Raw genomic sequence first — 20470 nt, 5'->3', positions numbered from 1 at the left:
AAAAAAAAAAAAGGTCGGTTCGCTGACGTGGAAGTTTTTGCTGGCAATTTTATCGATAAAATTACCGAGGGATTCAAACCGGGATCTTCTTACAGTGACATGACCAGTTCACTGTCAAAATGACCGACGAAATCACCGATAGAATGAATCCGTCGGTGATTCCATTGGCAAAAGTTAATATATCACCACTTTACGGACCCTCTCCTCCCCTATTTCTCCTTTTTCTTCACTATCCCAACTCCCCCCTTCCAAAAAAAAAATCTTCCTCTTCTCAGCACAAGTCATGTTTTTTTTAAGTTTTGTGGTCACAGCATCCGTGTTTTGATTTATTATGGATTTTATCATTTTTTGTAAGTAATTCTATCTTTTTTAATTTTCACATTTAATTGTTAATTTTTTTTTTTTAGTATATGTACATGTTTTATTATTATTTCTCAAACAAACTTGTAGTATATGAATGTATAATTTTGTACTTGTTATGGTTTGTTTTAGATTATTTAAAATTGTATTTGCTTGTAAATTGTCAAAACTTTGTTGAATTACCGAATTACATATATTATAGTGAAATAATTAATTGCTTGTATAGCGGGTTCGTTTTAATTTTTATCAATGCTATTGTAGAGTTGTAATTTTTATAAATTTATATGTATAAATTTGTATGGACGTTGATAATTGATAATGAATATTTAATATTTATGAGAAGTTGTGATTAGTTTGTTGGATAATCTCAAGGTAAACCAATATTTTTGCAAATTTATTTATCTAACATAGTTAATTAATACATGTTATTATCATAATTTTATAGAGGTTCGATAGAAGTCATGGATGATCGTTCATGGATGTATTGAGATTCACTCCAAGAATTGTGAATGATGGATTATTGTAATGGGTTTAGGGTTTTATTAATTTCGCAATATCTATTCCTAGAAATTTTGTTGGAGGCAGTATTAGATGTCCATGCAGGAAGTATCAAAATAAAAAGTATATGCATCCAGATATTATAATGATGCATCTTCTATACAAAGAGTTTATGGAGAATTACTAGTGTTTGTATGCACACGAAGAAGTATTTGTTTGTAATAATAGCATTGGAGAAAGGATGATGGGGTCAACTTCTAGTGTTAACAATGTGTATGAAGTTGCAAATGACTATATTAATCCTTACATGAATATGATTATAGATGCAATGAGAATGAATCAAGGTAATGTCAATCAATGTCCAATTATATAAGAAGAATTTAATGTAGATGCAACTGGGTTTTTTTATTTGTTGAAATATTATGACAAACCATTATGAGATGACTGCACGAACTACAGTAAATTATTGATCGTAGCATAGGTGTTCACCATCAAGTCAAATCACGAGTTGAGTGAGTCCGGGTATGACAAAATTATTGAATGGTCGAGAAGCATTTTATCTGAAGAGAATAGGTTGAAAAAGAACTTATATGCTGCAAAGTATATAATGAAACTAGTTTTTAACAAAATTAGATCAATTCTAAGCGAGTTTGCTTCCTAGTTTAACATCATTTTGGAATTGAATAATAAAAAAAGGTCATAAAGAAATTTATCTAACCATCCAATGTTCAAGAGCTAGCTATGTAACTCACACTCCGCCAGGGGGTGTGAATGTTTCAAAAAAATAGTGGGTATGTAGGCTATATCAAAGTGTTTTTTTACATAAAAAAAAAAATCAAAATGTAAATTAAAAAGTCTATGCAAGTATTTAGTTAAATAAATTGGTAATCATCTATATAAATAATAAGGAAAAAAAAAGTCTTCAACAATAACTAAAAGAGAAATTATAAAAATTAAAAGATGAATATAGATCAAGATATAAAATCACAAAAATAAAATATTTATCCAGTTGTATTTACTGAACTCGTTTATTTAAATCAAATGAGTTAATAGAAATACAAATACAAATAAAACTAACTAAATAAACTCAAGCCCTAAAAAAATATTACTCAAGACCAAACATATCAAGAATATTTTCCAAACATTTATGTAATAGTAATTGTTTTTTAAAATAATTTTGTTTAAAAATGTATTAAAATGATATTTTTTAAAAAAAATATTTTTAATATTAGCACATCAAAATAATACGATAACATAAATAAATTAATTTAAAATAAAAAAATAAAAAAAATTAATATTTTTAAAATACACTTTGAAAACAAAGGGCTCTACTTGTTCTGAAAATACATTGAGAAAAGAAAACTAAAATAAACACTTTGTTTTGCTTACAGTGGCAAATAAAAGCATCTTTTATACAACACAGCAGACAACATACATAAAACACAATTTTTTAAAAAATCTCTCAAACCAGATTTGACTTCACAGAGAGATAAAACAAAACAAAACTGAAAATGGAAGACTTGAAGAAGAGAAAGATGGACGAGGCAATCATCAATGGTTCTGCCGAAACATCAACCGCACAAGATTATCTTCGCTCATTGCTTGACCCTCTTAATAAACCCCAGCTTGTCGATCTCCTTTCTAGACTGTACGTCTCTCTATCTAGCTTAATATTAATGATTTTTTCGTTTTCTTTTCTGGGTTCTTTTTATTTTTTAGATTCTATTTTGTTTCTCTTTGGTTTCCTGATTAAAAGACATGTATATGGGCATGGTTTGTGAAAAATAATTAGTTGGGTTTTATTTCTATAGTATTGGTAGTAATTGTAGTCTGTGTTTGATTTTTGAAAGCCTTCAGAAAGGGTAAAAGGTTTATCTTTTTATTATAAAGATAGAATTTTGAGCTTTTTTCTGTTTTAGGCAACCAAATAGCGGTCCCACTTTCATTGAACTTGTTCTTGTTAGAGAAAGCGAGTGGATTTTTGTTCCACTACACAAAATTTTAATTTGTTCTAGCAGGTGCATTTAGTAGCTCCTTTTTTGTTTCTTTGCAAAAAATAATTCTAAGTCTTTAGTTTTATATATCCTTGATGTTTCAAATGCTGTAAATTCATGTAGACGCATTTAGAAATTCATTAGTTGCTGCGCCTTTCTATGAAGATATAGCTCTGGAACCCAGATTTTCTGCTTCTTTGTGCCGTGCGTGCGTGCGTGTGTTTGCATGCACCAACTATGCAGGTGCCTTTGTGGGGATATTTCGCTTGTCTCTGCTATTGGGCGGTTTGTGAGTTTCATCTGTATGCTGTGTGATTGACACTGTGCATGTGTGTTTGCTTGCATGTTGAGGCATAAAGAGGGTCTCAATATCCTTCAATTGCAGAAGAAATTAAAAGTCTTGCCAGTGCAGATCCAGTCCATCGAAAGCTTTTTGTTCGTGGCTTGGCCTGGAATACCACTTCAGAAACCTTGTGTGCTGTGAGTGCATTGCTGATTGCTGAGAGTGTCTTTTTTGTGTGCCATGGTGATGATTGTCCCACATGATACAAGTTTTTCCTTGAGTTTTTTAACATGGAAAATTGATCTTTTACATGCTCTTCTCTCGTCTTTGATGTATTACTTGCAATTCTAAATCTTTCTGATGTCTAAGTGCCGCATGTTTTTGTTCCAGGAATTTCGAATGCATGGTGAGATAGAAGAAGGGTCTGTGATCTATGACAAAGCGACAGGAAAGTCACGTGGCTATGGTTTCATTACATACAAGCATATGGAATCAGCACAAAGTGCACTAGGTGCACCTAGCAAATTGATTGATGTAAGAATAAGTAGTTTTTTAAGTTGTTACATGCATGATATGTCTTTTATATCAAATAGATAAACCAGCTCTACATCATGATTTGTGTTTCTGTTTGTGCACGCTCCTGAACCACTTGCATGGGTGTATGCAAACACATGCATTGTTTGTAATGGGTAAACAGAAGTGGAGTATGGAGGCATTCTTCTGAATGCAAATGACAATATTAAATATATATATATATATATATATATATATATATGAACTTAACACTCATGTGTCATACACACAGGTATATGTGTGTGTGCCTGCATTGTTCTCCAGGAAATAGATTTATGTGGTAAGCAGAAATGACTCATGGAATGGAAATTACTATTTATTTAATTGATTTGTGGAATGGTATATATGTGTGTGCCTGCGCTGTTCTCCAGGAAAAAGATTGCATGAAAGGTGGGGGATTTTTTCAGTATGAAATCATGTATTGAACTTGTGAGACTGGAGCAACAAGATGGAAGGAGGTTCTTGAATATAGCACCTCCGAATCCTCGAATTTTGGTAACATTTTGGTGTGCAGATGATACACCCTCTGTTCCATATGTAGAGTTCATTTCTCCTTTCTTGGAGGTCCCATCACATTAGTCCACTTTGAGAAAATCTAATACAAGAAGTTGATGGATTTGTGAAGTATCCTGTTGTCTGTGAGTATATGATATAGTAAAATGGTATTTAAAAAAACAAAACAAAAAAATTCTTTTGAGGTGCAATTTAGAAACTGTTGTTTAGATCTATTGTGACTGGTTAAGGTCCCTTATAATGTTGGTTTTCTAGGATGCACTTTAAGTATGAAGCAGAGGGAGTTTTGTTATCATGCGGCTATTATTACTTGTGATATTTGGTAGATAGCTAGGATATTGACTTTTGCTGCCAAGGCCTATTCTCAACTAAGCAAGACAGTCCTAGACTCCTAGTAACTTCTCTAGTAGTAATATTTTTCTAGTTAGACATATATGCTGTTCTTCCATGTTCTTTTAATCTTGAGATTTTTATATTGTGTTCTATTTCCAGGGTCGAATGGCTGTCTGCAATTTAGCTTGTGAGGGATTAACTGGTGCAACTACCACACCTGATCTAACCCAGAGGAAACTTTACATTGGGGGTTTGTCACCAGAGATCTCAAGTGAGATGCTGCTTCATTTTTTTGGAAGATATGGTGAGATTGAAGAAGGCTCAGTTGCCTATAACAAAGATACTAATGAATCACGGTAAAACACAATTTTCTTTTTCTATTTGTTGAGAGATATTGCTATTATTAACTTTTTTCAGATTTAAATTCTGCCACTAACGGTTGAAAGTTGTTTTTCTTTTCCCTTTCATATGCAGTGGGTTTGGTTTTGTTACATACAAGACAGTGGAGGCTGCAAAGAAGGCCATAGATGATCCACACAAGTTATTTGGGGTAAGTTGATGATGATTCCCTGGAGGTGGTCGTTATAGTGACCTTTTTTATTGTTCTAAACATGACTCTTTGGAGGAAATTTCTTAAACAATGTAAGCATGTGATGTTTTTTTTTGGCTGGATTGTCTGTGCAAAGTCTGCATTCTAATGTCTTTTTTATGCATTATTCTTCTTTATATCAAAATGCTATGTGCTTTATATCAAAAAGAAAAGATACAAACTTGATTTTTGCTTTAATGTGCAGTAAGGAGGGTGATTCTCTGAAAGTCTGATTGTGTTTGTAATAGGCAGTTCATCGTCACGATGAAGTGCTACAATGAAGTTGTAGATTTAGGAAGTTCTGAGTTATGAGCCAGCCCAATTAGTTTGGGCTAAGACTCTGCTAAATTGATTGACGTTGTAGACCGGGACCTGTTACAGGATAAATTTCCCGTTGCAGTTCGAGCAGCGACTGGTGTTCCTCCAGTAAATATACATTTAGGGAGGCCCTTTGGAGGATTGAAGGACTTCAAGGTCATTCAATTTTTCCTCCAGCTATAAATTTTAGCGGTGTCAGCTCGACATATAATGAGACTCTACTTCTTTTCCTTTTGCTTGATTCTGGTTTTTATCAGACCAGAATCAAAAGCTTCAAATTTCTACACAAGGGATCCCTCTTAAGGGACTTGATTTGTCAAATGGGTTGTTAAGTGCTTGTCCTAGATGCAGATCTCTTTAATCCTGTTCCTATTTTGGAAAGGGCCTTGCACATACTACATGAGTGACAAATTTCAAAGAGAATTGGTTGATCAAATTCTGTGTTATCAAAATAACTTAGTTTTAATTGCTTGGCTGCAGGGGAGAACTATCACAGTGAAGCTTGCTGATACCCACAAGGGCAAAACGGTACAAATGCAGTCACAAGTGCCCATGGTTCCAGTACCTGTACCAATGGCAGCAGCTGGTTATGCGCAGCCAGGTAAAGCTCCAGTTGGCAGTGGTACTCCTGTTGGTTATCCCTATCCTCAAACTGTAGCATCATATCCAGCTTCTTCCTACCCTAATCCTCCAGTTGCACCTGCTCCATACCCAACACAATCTCAAGTTTCATATGCACCAGTTTCAGCAAAGAAAGAACTGTTAGGACTTTCATCAACACCACCTGTCGGAATGGGTGGATACCCTTATTACTACCCTAAACAGTAACCTTTTCTCAATGGGATGTTAGTGCTACTGAAGCTTATGCCTTCCCAATGCGGTAGTTTTATGTCGTCAAGTGGAGCTGTGGATAGTTCTACGAGACAGAGCTGTTGAGAAGCTTAGAATGGCAATCAAACTGAAATGTCGATGCTGGAATTTTTCTTTCTTTTTCGTTTTCACTCGCCATTTGTAACTTAGTATGCTTCATTAGCCATTTGCTCTGTAATTTTGGACAAAAATAATCGAATATGTCCAGTAGGATGTATACTTTTAGTCGAGGGATGCTTTTTTTTTCTTTCTTTTCTTCTGTGCAATATTCTCTTTCCGTTGCTGGATTGATATTACTGAGTTTGACATGATGTCGATGATTCATATGTGCTTAGCACAACCTATATAAAATCCATAAGAACAAGGAGCCTGCAGTGGCCTTGTTGTTAGCTTGCTTTCATTTCTGGGCCTGTTGAAAAACACATTCAAACCACAATTTTAGAGGGGACAGGCATCTCCAGGAGGCAGGTCTCTGTTCCTCACTGGAAGTTAAGAACCTACAAGCATGGATTAGCTTAACCCCTAACCTAATCCACTTGTTTTTTTTAAACCCCATATAGGTCCTCAATGGATATGCTAATTTTCAATTAGATCTCTTAACTATTTATTTTCATCAGTTGGGTCCTCAATATATCATTAGGAATTCATGAATTCAATTATTTTGAACGTCCAACACCGTCAAAATTAATTGATGTATCAAGTGCCATACTTTTCTAGAGAAAAATATATCTTAAGAAATTGAACTAATATATCTTAAGAAATTGAACTAATTAGATAAAAATGAAGCTAAAGTCAAGGAAGCAACTAAAAGCCAAGTATGGATAATTCTAAATTCAATCAATATGACTAATTTGGAATGTTTTATGGACTATGCTTCAATTGCTGTAACTAATTTGGAATGTTTGAATGATTAAAAAACAAAAACAAAGGAAAAACAAGAAATGAATTAAACTTTGACAAGATACCACCAAGAAAAATAATACAACACGTGTTTGGTTCATGAAGTTGTGGAAAACTTCTAAATCAAGTTTTTCATGGCTATAGCTTGGACTATCAGTTTGTTTGAGAGTGTAGTTGTGATTATTTTTTAAAATAATATTAATTTGAAGTAAAGAAAAAATAAAAAAATTTTAAATTTTTTAAAAAATATTTTTTAAATGAAAAAAACAAACAATGTTTATAAAGTGATTGAGGTTTTTTTATTTTAGGTTCGGTATTTCCTACATGTAAAATCGAGAACCCTCTAATACTTAAATTTGTAAATATAAGAAGAGAAAGTAATGTAAAAGAAAGAGTTCGTTTGTGTTTCGTAGGGGATATTTTGCATAAAACGCAAAATTCTTTGCATATGCAGCCATCTCGTGAGTGTTACTAATATTTGTCTACTTGTTCAAAATAAAAATAAAAAGGCTCATGAACCTAGCTTTCTAGACCCATGCTTAAAACATTAAAAATAAATAAAATATCTAAAAATATCGAAACTAGTTTTAATTAACAATCCATGATGCAAACATCTATAAATATCTATAAAAACTATATATATATAAAAAAAAAAATTGAACTAGTAGTTCATATTCAAAAATATTTCATTACTACGAGTTACAACAAATAAAAAAATATTTTTATGGATTAAAATAAAAGTATGGAGATATAACTAAAATACTATCGCCTATAATTATAGATTTAAAGCTTGTTGGAGCATTACAAGACACTGACACACCAGTAATTGAAGCACCTTCACATCACATAACATTTTATTTATAGCAAAATCTAAAAATTTTATAAATAGTAGAATGTCAATTCACTCCTTTAAAAATATCACATATATTATTTTAGGCTAATTTTATAAATATATTCAATCAAGTCCTTGCTTGATTATTTCTAGGTTTAGAATTGTTATCCCATGTATTAATTATATTTTAGTCCTTAATTTCTAAAATTTATTTACTATCAAGTCACAATTGATTAATCATTCCATCTTAATTTTTAATAATTGGTTCTTATGAGTGTGACCCATTATGTTTCCTAGAAGTCAACCCATTAGATTCCTTAATAAGTTGGCTCAGATATAAATTATAATTTTAAATAAAATAGAATTAAATAAATTAATTTAATAATTGATTGATTTATATTTGAAGATTCATTACAATATCTAACAACCTATCATAATCCTCTAAATATTCGGAAAGCCATAAGTGGTTTGACTTAAACTTTTAATGACCAGTTTCTTATAGTAATTATCAAGGTTGTTAAAATCGCGATTTTAACACGGCACGGAAAGGCTTACACAAACTCGGATCGTAAAAACGGATCGTAAAATCGTAAGGAATTTTAAAATATATTAAAAAAAAATTCATGCTTCAAATAAAAATTCATACATAGTTCAAGCACCTTTAAAACCATATTTCAAATAAAAATTCAGTTTTGCATTAACTTCAAGAGATCCTTTGCATTAACTTCAAGAGGCTTTCCAGTGAACCCAAAGTTGCAGTAGCTAAAGAGTAACTAAATCAATTGGGGAGAGAGCCTCACCCTACCAGAATAGAGTAGTGAACCTTCCACACATCAAATGGGGAAGTGACTTGAGCAGCTGGCATCCTTTGTTTTTAGGGAGCATGCTTAGCAAGGGAATGGTCGAGTTTTGGTTCTCAAGGTCATGATTTATTTGGAAATACATTTTTGAAGCTTGGAAGGGGGTGAGTTTTGGTTCCCAGGATGATGTTTTGTCTAGAAGAATTGTGTGACGGATTTGGATTATAAAGAGATGTATGCTGTAAAAAATCAAGAATTGAATTGTCCCTACCTTTTCTCTTAGAGATTGCCATTGCATCATAATATGTTTGAATGGTATTTGAATGTGCCATTGTGGGTTAAACGTATTTGCTAATGTTGATGTGGCCAATTTGTAATAGTTTAACTACTACTCGTGCAAAGATAGAAACTTCAATTCCTCGAAAACATGGCCCTGCAATAGCTGGTTATCAGACGGTATGCTTCTTTACTTATATTATGAATTACAGATCAACTTACTTGAATTTTGAATTTTGGATCTGGTTCTTCCCTTTCCTTTTGGTTTGTCCTTGGACTTATTAACTAGAACTTAACAATTCATTTTTTTACTCATTGTCTTATCAACGTTATCCAGCCAAGTCTACATCATGTTGTTGATTGATTTTAGAACATCTCCATCCAGTATTCTCCACTTAGCAGTGAGCTGAAGAAAGAAAAATCCCCCCATTTCCTTCCAACAGGACACCATGCTAGCAAAGCTGCAACACTACGAATATAGCTCAAGCATTGGGGAGAGACCCTCACCCAAACTGATGGAATCCATATCATCAACAACAGACTTGTAAGATAATTAATATGGAACTAGAGGCATAGAGTCTGGAATATAGGGGAAAACCCTCACCCAGCCAGATATAGCCTCATCTGGTAAAGAACCTTCACCCAGACCAGTCCCATAACTCACCCACAGCTGAAACAGAGTGACATGCAGACACAACATCCACTACCAACAAGGAGATTCAGGCTAATCCGGCCAAAACTAGCAACTGAAGTTGTGAACAAGCCAGCAAAGAACCAAAGTACCAAATATCAAAGAATCGTGAGGTGAACAACCCCACGCTGTGCAAAGCCAGTTTGCCACTAATTACCCATGGAAAAAGCATCACAGAGGAGGAAATAGGAGGAAACCTACCATGGCCAGAAGCTCTATGGTGAAGAACGCCATCAGTCCATCCACGGTGAAGAGCCCACAGATACATCATCAAAATTCCCAAAAAGCCTAGCTTCGAAGTCTGAGCAGAGAGACAAATTACTTTCCCCATGATCAGCGTAGAAGCTCAAAGAAGGGGAAAGATTACAGCCAGACCACCAATTAGAGTTTGGGGACTTGCCACGTGTTTGTTCTGATTCTTTGATTTTTGAATATGAACGGTGAATCTGAAGAGAAGAGAGAAGACTGATGAAATGAGAAATGCTTGTGATCTGGTAAAGCCAATAGGCAGGCGACACCTGGCAGCTGATTTGTTTCTTTATTTCCTGCGAGCAAAATCGTGCAATCGGGTATAAAATCGCGATTCAACCCGATTTTAGCTGATTTTACCCGATTTTGACCCGATTTTACCTGATTCCGAGTTTTATAAACGATTTAACACGTAAAGCCTACATTAACTCGTAAAATCGTACGATTTTACGAGTTGAATCGCGATTTTAACAACCTTGGTAATTATTATTCATTCATCAACAATGTTCCGATTTAAATATTACGTGGACCTCAAATAAAGATCATGTTTGTTCTCAACACTATAATTATTGATTTTTTAAATAAAATTTAAAAATATTTACAAATCTCATTATATATTACACAAAAATTTACAATCAATATTATTTGAGAATAAGCTCTCGATAAAACTGGTTCTATTAGTTTAGTTTGAACGGTTTTAGAGATTTTAAACTAAATGTGAATCGAGCTGGAATATATAATTTTTTGGTTTTTTTAATCTGTTTTTCAGGGTTTTTGTTTTTCTCAATTAATTTTTTTGTTTTTTCATTTTGCTCGGTTATTCGGGTTTTTTTCTAACGCCTGCTCGATTCTGCCATTAGTTGATACCCACCAAGGTCAAAACTTTTAAGAGGCTTTTCAGCAGCCCAAAGCTCAACCCTGCTGCTTGATGCCACGTAACTCAACATCCAATAATTCTTTTGCTGACGTGGCTGAATTCAGTTAATCAGTTATATCTACACATGTCATGTGATAAACAGCCGTCTCTATCACACTCTCCTCTCTCTCCGTATAACGAACAAAAACCGCCCCAAATTCCCCCCCTCTCGCTCTAAATATCAAGGACGAGCAGTACAGTAATTTTCTGCTCTGCTTGGCCACTGAGAAAACAGAAAAGAAAAGAAAATTAAGAACCTTCCTCCTGCAACTTAATCCGCCATCTTTTGTTAGTCTTTGTAGTTTCGAGCTTTAAAAACCTCTCTTTAATTTCTCGGGAACCAAACAGGAGCGACTGAAAATTTTGTAAAGATTTGAGTGTTTCCTATTTGTTTATAGGTAAAAGAAAGTGATAAAGTGTAGTTTCTTGGAGTTACAATGGCGAACCAGAGACTGCATTGGGGTCTTGTTGTGATTGTGTTCTTGGCGATTCTTTCTTTACAAGCTTCTGCTTCTACTGATGCTTCTGATGGTAAATCTAGTTAATTTCACCTTTAATCTTTCCTTTTTGGTGATCTATTGAGTTTTCTTGCGTGGTTTTTATAAATTCTTTTGTGGCCATAATTCACCAGAATGCTCTTCGGCAATATCTGTTTGGACGCTAAGAGAAATTGTAGGAATTTAATTGCAGCATTTGAAATCGGTACTGTTATTTAGTAACTGATCAACAAAGAAGAAAGTTTTCTTTTTATGCGTTTTAATTATTTGGTACGAGAAGAGCATAGACTCGGGATTCAATCGAGAGTTTAATTTGATTTTCCTATAAAATAAAAGTTTTGATTTAATTTTCTTTTCTTTTTCTTGGTTTACTCAGAAACCAAACAGAAAAAAGAAAAAAAAAAAAAAACCCATGTTTAGCTTCCTTTTCTGTACCGAGAAAATGAGGCTACAAGGGAGAAAAATGGCGAGAGAATAAGAGAATATGATGTGATGCCCCATCATCTCGATATCTTCCGTTATTGTGTGGCAATTATCTAGCGTGTACAAGCTTACTTCTACATCATGTTTAGATTGTGATTACTGATGATTAGGGCTTAATTGTATCATTTTGACTCGGTTTTATTTATTTGTTCATCACCCAATAAACTATTGATTGATTATCAGAACATGATGATACTGATACTGTTTGCTAAACACAATAATGAATAACTATTTACATAATTATTCGAGACATAACATAATGATACTGATACTGTTTGTTAAACACAATAATCTGATTATTATCTTCTAATGTTAATGCAGTCATAGCACTTCAAGATCTATACAAGGCCCTGAGTAACCCCCCACAGCTAAAGGAATGGAGATTGGATGGAGGAGATCCATGTGGGGAATCATGGACTGGAGTCTCATGTGCTGGGCCATCAGTAATACACCTGTGTGGACATATTCCTATCTCACAATCTATACATTGTTTCTATTAGTTACCTGGACAACATTTCCAACAGTAATTTTTTTCTTTCACATTGTGCAGTAGACTTCAGGGACTGAACCTCAGTGGGTTCCTTGGAACCCAGCTGCATTATCTCCATAGCTTGAAGCATCTGTAAGTGATTTTTCTTGTCTTAGATTCAGTTATCTAAATTCTTCATGTCATTTGATTCTTAAATTTGCTTTTCTGTGGTAGGGATGTTAGCTCCAATTATATTGCGGGTGAAATACCATATGCTTTGCCGCCTAATGCCACTCATATGTAAGCTCTTCTGCATGCTCTGGTTGTAAATTCTGTATTACTTTGATTATATCTATAGTACTCTAGCCACACGAGAACCTAATTATGCATCTTTATCTTTGGTTGTGTTTATTTAATATAGGATAATGTTTGACTTAATCGATGCAGAAACTTAGCATACAACTACTTGAGCAAAAGTATACCCCTTTCCTTACCAGGTGTACAGTTACTTCGGCATCTGTAAGCTGATTGTCACCATTCTACAGCCTATTTTTATATTTTTTATTTTATTTTTTTTTGCTTGGTCTTGTTCAGTCATAAATTCTTTGGTTGTATTTTTCAGGAATTTGAGTCACAATTCACTGTCTGGACCCATTGGCAATGTGTTTACTGGCCTACAGAACCTAAAAGAGATGTAAGCTTCTTCTAGCGCTTTGGGTTTAGCTTTGTCAAAGGCTGCACTCTTTAGAGAAGTATATACACTGGGTCTTTAAATAAAACCAAAGCATAATTCTGAAGCTGTTTTATTGGTGCAGCCTTCATCAGCACTGTTTCTTTAATTAGATCTTAAGGAAGAAATATTTCGTTAATAAGAATATCAAACCAACTCATTTTCGTCCGTGTTGCCATCTTGCATTAAAAAATTGTAATTTGTTCAAAAAGTTTTTTTCACAAAAAACTTGTTCTTAATCAAACATTGGCAAGGAAACTGGTTTTATTATGCCTTTGAGATTTTGTTTGTTCCATACCAAAGTTGGCAACATAATCGAGCCATGATTTGGTAGATATTTCAAAACATTTTATATAGGTGGGTATCTTGACCATGCAGTATGTCATCCAAAGCAAGTTGCTTTTTGGTCACCTTATTTCCCTAATGCTATCAGTTCCAATGCCATGCTTCATAATATTACCAGTAAATTCGTGATCACTCTGATTTCCTTGTGAACCTTCCATCTGCTGCCACAGCGACCTGTCATACAATAACTTCACTGGAGATTTACCAAGTTCTTTTGGATCTCTGACAAATCTTACCAAATTGTGAGTTTTATACAACTTCCTTTAAATTCTCCTCAGTCCTATACCTGGTGTGTTTCTTGATATACCAAGTTGGTTCCTGTGTGTTTTTTTGGCTGTATCTACAGGTTCTTACAGAACAACCAGTTCACTGGCTCAGTTGTCTACCTGGCTAATCTTTCACTAACTGACCTGTAGGTTCTCACATGTTTTTTGTTCTTTTCTAAAATTAGGCTGATATGTAAATTTGATTATTTTGTTCTCGCATATTTCTATTATGATCAGGAATATCCAAACCAATCACTTCAGTGGTGTAATTCCAACTCAATTTCAGTTAATACCCGATCTATGGTGAGTTTGGAAGATTTCAGCTGCTTTGCTTTTAATTGCCTACATTAACTAACTATTCATCAATTTCCTTTCCTCTCTACCTTTCACAGGATTGACGGAAATCAGTTCCACATAGGGGCAAATTATCCTCCCTGGAATTATCCTTCGGATAATGGATCCATTGGGCAAAATTTTAATGGTCCCCCAACCACCGAGTCAAGTGCCATGGAGAATTATATCAAGGTAAATGGAAACAAGAAGAAAAGGTTGGGCCCTGGTGGAATAGTTTTTGCAGTGGGTGTGGTAGCTCTGGTGGTGACTTGCGCTGCAATCTTCATTGCAATGCGTATCAAGCGATCCCGCCATTCTTGTTCTGTCAGGACGACTAGAGGTCAGAATTGTGTGCAAAAATATGTACTCTTATCTTGGATGCACACTTGATATAAAAGTGTGTCTGCAGAAGCTGCAGACTGATATGGATTTTCAGATACAAATGACATCCAATATATTTGCCCATGCCATAATTGTGAAACCTTTCTTGGTTGTAGTTTCCATTCCATATTTCCACTATAAGTGCAGTTTTGTCCTGCTTCTTTTTGTGTTTCTATCCAATTTTCAACAATTCAAATGAACTATTTGTTAACACAAAGCAATACTATCTTAGTGATTTGGAATCTATAGAGCTGCATGACTTTGTTAACTGATTTCATTCACCTTCTGAGAAATTTAATTGTGGTGGTATTACCTTCCATTTGCTTTTGATATCAATTACTCTTTATCTTTCCATCTGTTTTCAAGTTGATACTAAAGATATTAACTGTACGGCATATTCTTGCTGATTCTTTTATTAACAAATTTTTCCTTATCATCCCTCCTCTTCCAACGGTTATGTCTTTTTCCAGTGGCATCTGAAGGGAACCCACAACTCTTGCCTCCCCGATCTCCTTCGCTTATTTTCCCAACGCATATCCCTCGTATTTTCCGCTACAGAAATGAAAAAAATTCAGCAAGAAAAAGTATCTCGATATATAAAGCCCCAGTAAGTGCAAAACTTTACACTCTGACAGAACTTCAGCTGGCAACAAACAACTTCGGTGAAGAGAATCTTCTTGGAGAGGGGTCTCTTGGTTCTGTTTACAGAGCCGAATTCCAAAATGGCCAAGTATATACTTGAACTTGCTGATTTCTTATTACTTATGAAATTCACAAGGGTTATGAGAAGTCACCGACCACCACCATCCCCACCTAATTTTTTTATCTTTTCCAGATAGTTGTTGTGAAAAACATCAACATGGTATCACTGTCATTCCAAGAAGAAGAACAATTCTTGGATGTGATTTGGACTGCTTCCCGACTGAGGCATCCAAATATTGTAACACTCATTGGCTACTGTGTAGAACATGGGCAGCATCTCCTCGTGTATGATTACATCAGAGATTTGTCTCTTCATGATGTTCTGCATAGTGATGGGTACAAGCCACTGTCATGGAACATTCGTCTCAATATTGCGCTTGGTGTTGCTCGGGCTTTGGAGTAAGTATCCCATATGGTTGGTTTGCTTAGTAGGACCATTTCTTTAACTCCACCTTGCAGGACTATAAGAGTAGATCTATAGTTGCAAAAAAAAAAAATATTAATATGAGGCGATCTATGTCATTTTATGCAACAGAAAATATTCTGGAAGCATAAATCTCTGTGCTTCAGCATTCTGAGTTGAAGATGGTAGGACATGAACTGATTTAGCAAATATCAGGGGTAGGAAGTGGAAGAAGTTGATGTCTATTATAAATGTTACATTTTCCCATGCACTGGTTACTTCCACCTTGAAATTTTTGATTTCAGGTTCTTGCACTCCTCATTCTCGCCTCCTGTTTCTCATGGCAATGTAAAGGCTGCCAATGTCTTACTTGATAAAGAGCTTACGCCTCGTCTCTGTGACACCGGACTAGCTATTTTGAGGCCACTGACAAGCAACAGTGTTAAAATAAAGGTAAGTGCATGGCTAATCTTCTCAGAATTTTCTGTCACCTAACATTGTAGTATACAACTGCAAGAGTAGGCTGATAATGTTAAAAGTTGATGCAACTTGTTTATTTGACCACAACAGAATCTTCTCTGATATTGTTTCAAGGAGAATTCTTTTAGAGGATTTGAAACGACTTTTGTCAGAAACGTTTTCACAACAGAATTTCTGAGCGTTGAGTTTCTTTCTTCCTCAAATCCCTTTTATCCTAGCTGCTTACAAGTCTTTCAAGCTGCACCAAATGCATCTCTAGTCAAGTTAACCATATTTTTTGATAGAGAATGAAGAAGGGCTCATCCAATGTTGTTGACTGCTCATACAAACAGGCTTCTAAAATTACTATTGGTGACACGGGCTATATTGCTCCTGAACATGGGGAACCAGTAACTGACAACACCAAGAGTGACATTTATGCGTTTGGAGTGTTGCTTTTGGAGCTATTAACTGGAAGGAGACCTTTTGATTGGTAGACTTTGTCCCCCCCCTGCCTCAATCAAATTTCTGCATGGTCTTCTGATATCCTTTTCTGTCTCTAACACAGCTCAAGACCAAGAGCGGAGCAATCTTTGGTAAAATGGGCTTCGTCTCGGCTGCATGACAATGAGAGTTTGATTCAGATGGTTGACCCGGGCATCAAAAGAACACTCCCCTCCGAGACTCTATCTCGGTTTGCAGACGTTGTCTTGCTCTGCATTCAGGTATTGGCATAAACATCTATAAACAATCTATGTGACAGAAGTTGGTATTATGTGATTATTCATTTGAGGCTGTTAATTTTTTTCCCTTGAAACTTGAACAGCCTGACAAGTTCTTCCGTCCACCTATGTCTGAAATTGTTTCATCGCTGACAAGTGTGCTGCGAAAATTCACTGCTGCAAAAAGTGGTGCCATGGAAGGTGCTGAAGATGACCCTTTTGAGAGGTCTTTTTGTTCGACTCATAGTCGCTTCATAACCTCACCAACACCGAGTTACATGTCTGTTTGATTTTTGCAAGTGGCCAGGGGATATAATAAATGAGTTACTGTCAGAAGCATTACATAAGCATGATTTTTGTAATTCTAGTTAACTGCTTCTAGCGCAAGATCCTTGACAATTTTGTTATGGCTTTCCTTTCCATTTCATGTATTGTCACTGTTAGCTGATCCTCTCAATGTTAGACCTCTCTACATTTTAAATGTCTTATGTAAATGAACCGAAATGCAAACACACATACTAACCTTGAAGAAATCCTGTCATGACCCGAGTACAAAATCAGTCCATGTAAATTAAGCCTACATATGGGTATCACAAGGAAGGGAAACTAGCCTTCTCATTCATTGATCTAGATTTCAGATGGGAAAGGTGCGGAAATGCATCACATTTCTACTTCAATAGTTATTTTCTCACACACGATCATCTTTATATATTTTTTTAAGTTCCTAGGACAAATTCTTATTTTTTTCACTACATTTCTCCACCAAAGACACGAGCACCAACATCTCCATTTACGGTATCATTTTTATGTCCCATAAGTTACTTCCATGAAATAAACTAACGTGATCAGGTTTATAAATATCTTAATTACCAAGTAAGCCAACAGAGGGCAATTTAATACATAAGCATCAACCTCCCAATAATTCCAAGAACTATCATCAACCTCCCACCAATTTCAAGAACCATCTACAATCATTCAACAATTTCAGGAACAATAAACAACCATACAGCAAGCCACACAAGTTCATTGACAAAATCGCACAGCATACAAATACACTCTATATAATTTATATCTTTCCTTACTGAACATGTTTTCATTCTATATTTACTATTTTAAATATCAAAGTGTTCTATGTTCCCATAGAGAATTGATTTTGCTAGAAAGTTCGTGGACCAGTAGTCAAACCTAATCACTCCAGAATAGGGACATCAAAGCCGAGACATGGTTCACATATTTGTATGATTTATGTGATGGAAGATAACTCAACCCTTGTGTTATTGGGTTTTATTTAGGTTTATTTATTGGACTTAATTTAGTTATTATTTTATTTAACTTTATTTATTAGGTTTAATTTAGTTATTGTTGGATATTTTATTTAGTAGGCTATAAGCCCAACTACTTATTTCTAGTTAGGGTTTTGGTAATTATATTTCATTTTTCTAGATGTTAAACAATTTTGATGAATTGAATAAAATTTACAAAGTTACAAAATTTTCTATAATTGTAGGAGGGAATTACTTTATTGATCACAACAACAATAGGCAGCTGTTCCTGAATTGCGTGGTGTATGGCCCTCTCTGTGTTTACCTAAGCAAAAAAACAAAAAATTGTCATATCAGGCAGCTAGACCAAGCTCGTTCACACATAGAAACAACAGTTATATCATGAAATAGCATCTTCAAATTTTAAACATGATCTATAGGTGCATGGTTTTGAGAACAAGTTGACACAAGTCAAACAATAGAAGATTATAGCCTTGTTGCTGCAATTGGCCCAATCATGGACAAAACCATTTGCAGGCTTCATGTCTATTGGGCAGAAGACTAGAATATGTTGTGTATTGAACTCATCATGATTGATGAATTTACTATCCAAGAAAAAGGACTTCGCAAATTAATCCACATAAGTGTGGATAAAATCATAATTGGATATGAACGTACTATTTTTGTAATGAATTTAGCAATATTGAACTGAAAACAATTCTTACCATCACTCCTTCAGCTGCATCCACAATCAACACGGCACCATCAGCAAGCCTGAGTGCAGCAGTCATTTCATCAGAGAAGTTGACATGACCAGGGGTGTCCATGATGTTACAGAGGTACGACTTTGAATTGCTATCCTCAAGAACGAGTGACATTGGAACTGCCTTGATAGATATCCTTCTTTCTTGCTCATCGATCCTTGTATCTGTGTATCTTATATGCTTCTCACTATTTAAATCAAAAGTGGGCATATGATGCGTTTGCTCAACCAACATGTCCATAAAAACTGTCTTCCCATGTTGTAGATGGCCCACAAGGGCAACATTACGAACCAAAGAGGGATTTGACATGAGACCAACAAGAAACTGGCTGGAAACATAAGTTGAAGGGTCCTTAACCCCAACCTCAAACTTGATGTTCCTAACAGGCTTAATTATTGGTTGCTCAAGAGGCTGCTCGTCTTCATCATTAACCAACGTTTCAACACCTGGACCATAAACCTCCTCCGCAGTTGGGTAGTACTTCTTGTCCTCAGCAAGAACAACTTGGTTATCCATATCAACATCATCAGAAGCAGCAAGCCACCCATTGGAAGCATGAACTGCGTCCTCGCCATCAGATTCCTCCTCATCCTCGTGAGGCTTGTCTGGGAGTTCTTCATCTTCTTCCTCTTCATCACTCTCTCGGTCAGACTCTATTTCCGGACCAATGTAGTTCCCAAACTCATCATATAAATTGTCTTCCATGTCACCACTTTAACCTGCCATACCAAATCATAAACCAAATCAATAACCACACATAAACAACGCCGAATCAGCTAAACTTCCACAAAACCAAGTGAATACCAACTAAATTTGTGCTTAAAAATTCTTCTCATTTTGTATCAATCAACATTAAAAACAAAACCATTATAATCTTTGTTAAGAAAAGTTAAGAAAAAAACGAAGACTACAATCTCACTGACCCCTTTTTACCACTCGAACTGAACTTCAAATCTCACCTTTTTACCTCATGCAACTTGAAAACAACAAACACATAAACGCGGTAACTTAAGTGCTCAACCTAGCATCAGGGTGTCTAATTTTCTCTACAAATCAAATAACCCATTTCTTAAAACTCCATGCTAATGACGATACAGATAGTAACCATTCAGTCGTAACGAAAGTATTCCAAGTGTACAGCTTGTGTAAATAGAAACTGAGTCGCGAAACAATATACATAAGCAAAAATGAAGGCAAGAAAGGAAGAAGAGAAGGTGATGCATACCTAGAAGTAGAAGAGAGAGAGGGGGAGATAGAGAGGGAGGGAGGGAGAGGTTTTTTGAAGGGGTTCTGGTTCTGTAGATTGCGAGCTCGTTATGGTAGACGGATCTCGGTAGGTTTATTTTGCTGGGCTGGGATTTATTAATTGGGCTCTCTCTGTCTTGTAATAAGATCCGCCTTCTTTGTTACTTACTAAATTTTCTCATATGTTTGTGTGAATTGTTCATCTCTACTGCTATATTCTTAATTTAATCAATTAATTTTTATGTTCTCTTTAAATTCATTCGATTAAATTTTATTACCTAATTTTATTAAATTAATTCAATAGTTAACTTCCATAAAATCTCCATGTTAACTGCACATGCAAATGTCACATTATAGATATTTTTATAAGAGAGTTTTTATTTTAAAAATATTTTTAATATATTTTCTAAGACA

At 35.0% G+C, this 20470-nt stretch overlaps 3 protein-coding genes across 4 annotated transcripts; 2 read left to right on the top strand and 1 right to left on the bottom strand.

Annotated features, from left to right (window-relative positions):
- Nucleotides 1–2276: 2276 nt before the first annotated feature.
- On the top strand, nucleotides 2277–6624 carry LOC118043763 (UBP1-associated protein 2A). The gene is made up of 6 exons (XM_035051832.2): nucleotides 2277–2506; nucleotides 3212–3332; nucleotides 3526–3669; nucleotides 4714–4910; nucleotides 5029–5104; nucleotides 5942–6624. The coding sequence occupies exons 1-6, from the start codon at nucleotides 2370–2372 to the stop codon at nucleotides 6287–6289; spliced, it is 1023 nt and encodes a 340-aa protein (XP_034907723.1). The 5' UTR covers nucleotides 2277–2369; the 3' UTR covers nucleotides 6290–6624.
- A 4494-nt stretch (nucleotides 6625–11118) lies between these two features.
- Nucleotides 11119–17266, top strand: LOC118043764 (protein STRUBBELIG-RECEPTOR FAMILY 2). Of its 2 annotated transcripts, none has more exons than XM_035051834.2 (16): nucleotides 11119–11526; nucleotides 12297–12429; nucleotides 12526–12597; nucleotides 12679–12744; nucleotides 12892–12963; nucleotides 13067–13138; nucleotides 13690–13761; nucleotides 13866–13931; nucleotides 14023–14088; nucleotides 14178–14458; nucleotides 14970–15229; nucleotides 15335–15600; nucleotides 15910–16057; nucleotides 16417–16556; nucleotides 16632–16788; nucleotides 16890–17266. In XM_035051834.2, exons 1-16 carry the CDS (start codon nucleotides 11433–11435, stop codon nucleotides 17073–17075), a joined length of 2151 nt encoding a protein of 716 aa, XP_034907725.1. In that variant the 5' UTR covers nucleotides 11119–11432; the 3' UTR covers nucleotides 17076–17266. The 2 variants fall into 2 exon arrangements, with proteins under 2 accessions (XP_034907725.1, XP_034907724.1); XM_035051833.2 differs by having other exon boundaries at nucleotides 16369–16556.
- A 412-nt stretch (nucleotides 17267–17678) lies between these two features.
- LOC118043742 (110 kDa U5 small nuclear ribonucleoprotein component CLO) lies at nucleotides 17679–20158 on the bottom strand. The gene is made up of 4 exons (XM_035051806.2): nucleotides 20037–20158; nucleotides 18773–19530; nucleotides 18265–18372; nucleotides 17679–17750 (listed from the first exon to the last, which is right to left on the bottom strand). Exons 2-4 carry the CDS (start codon nucleotides 19514–19516, stop codon nucleotides 17679–17681), a joined length of 924 nt encoding a protein of 307 aa, XP_034907697.1. The 5' UTR covers nucleotides 19517–19530; nucleotides 20037–20158.
- Between the last annotated feature and the right edge of the window lie 312 nt (nucleotides 20159–20470).

This window comes from Populus alba, chromosome 6, assembly GCF_005239225.2.
Source record: "Populus alba chromosome 6, ASM523922v2, whole genome shotgun sequence".
In the NCBI taxonomy this organism is placed as follows: Eukaryota; Viridiplantae; Streptophyta; class Magnoliopsida; order Malpighiales; family Salicaceae; genus Populus; species Populus alba.
Note: the sequence above shows the minus strand (reverse complement) of the source record. Positions and strands in the feature narration are given on the sequence as shown.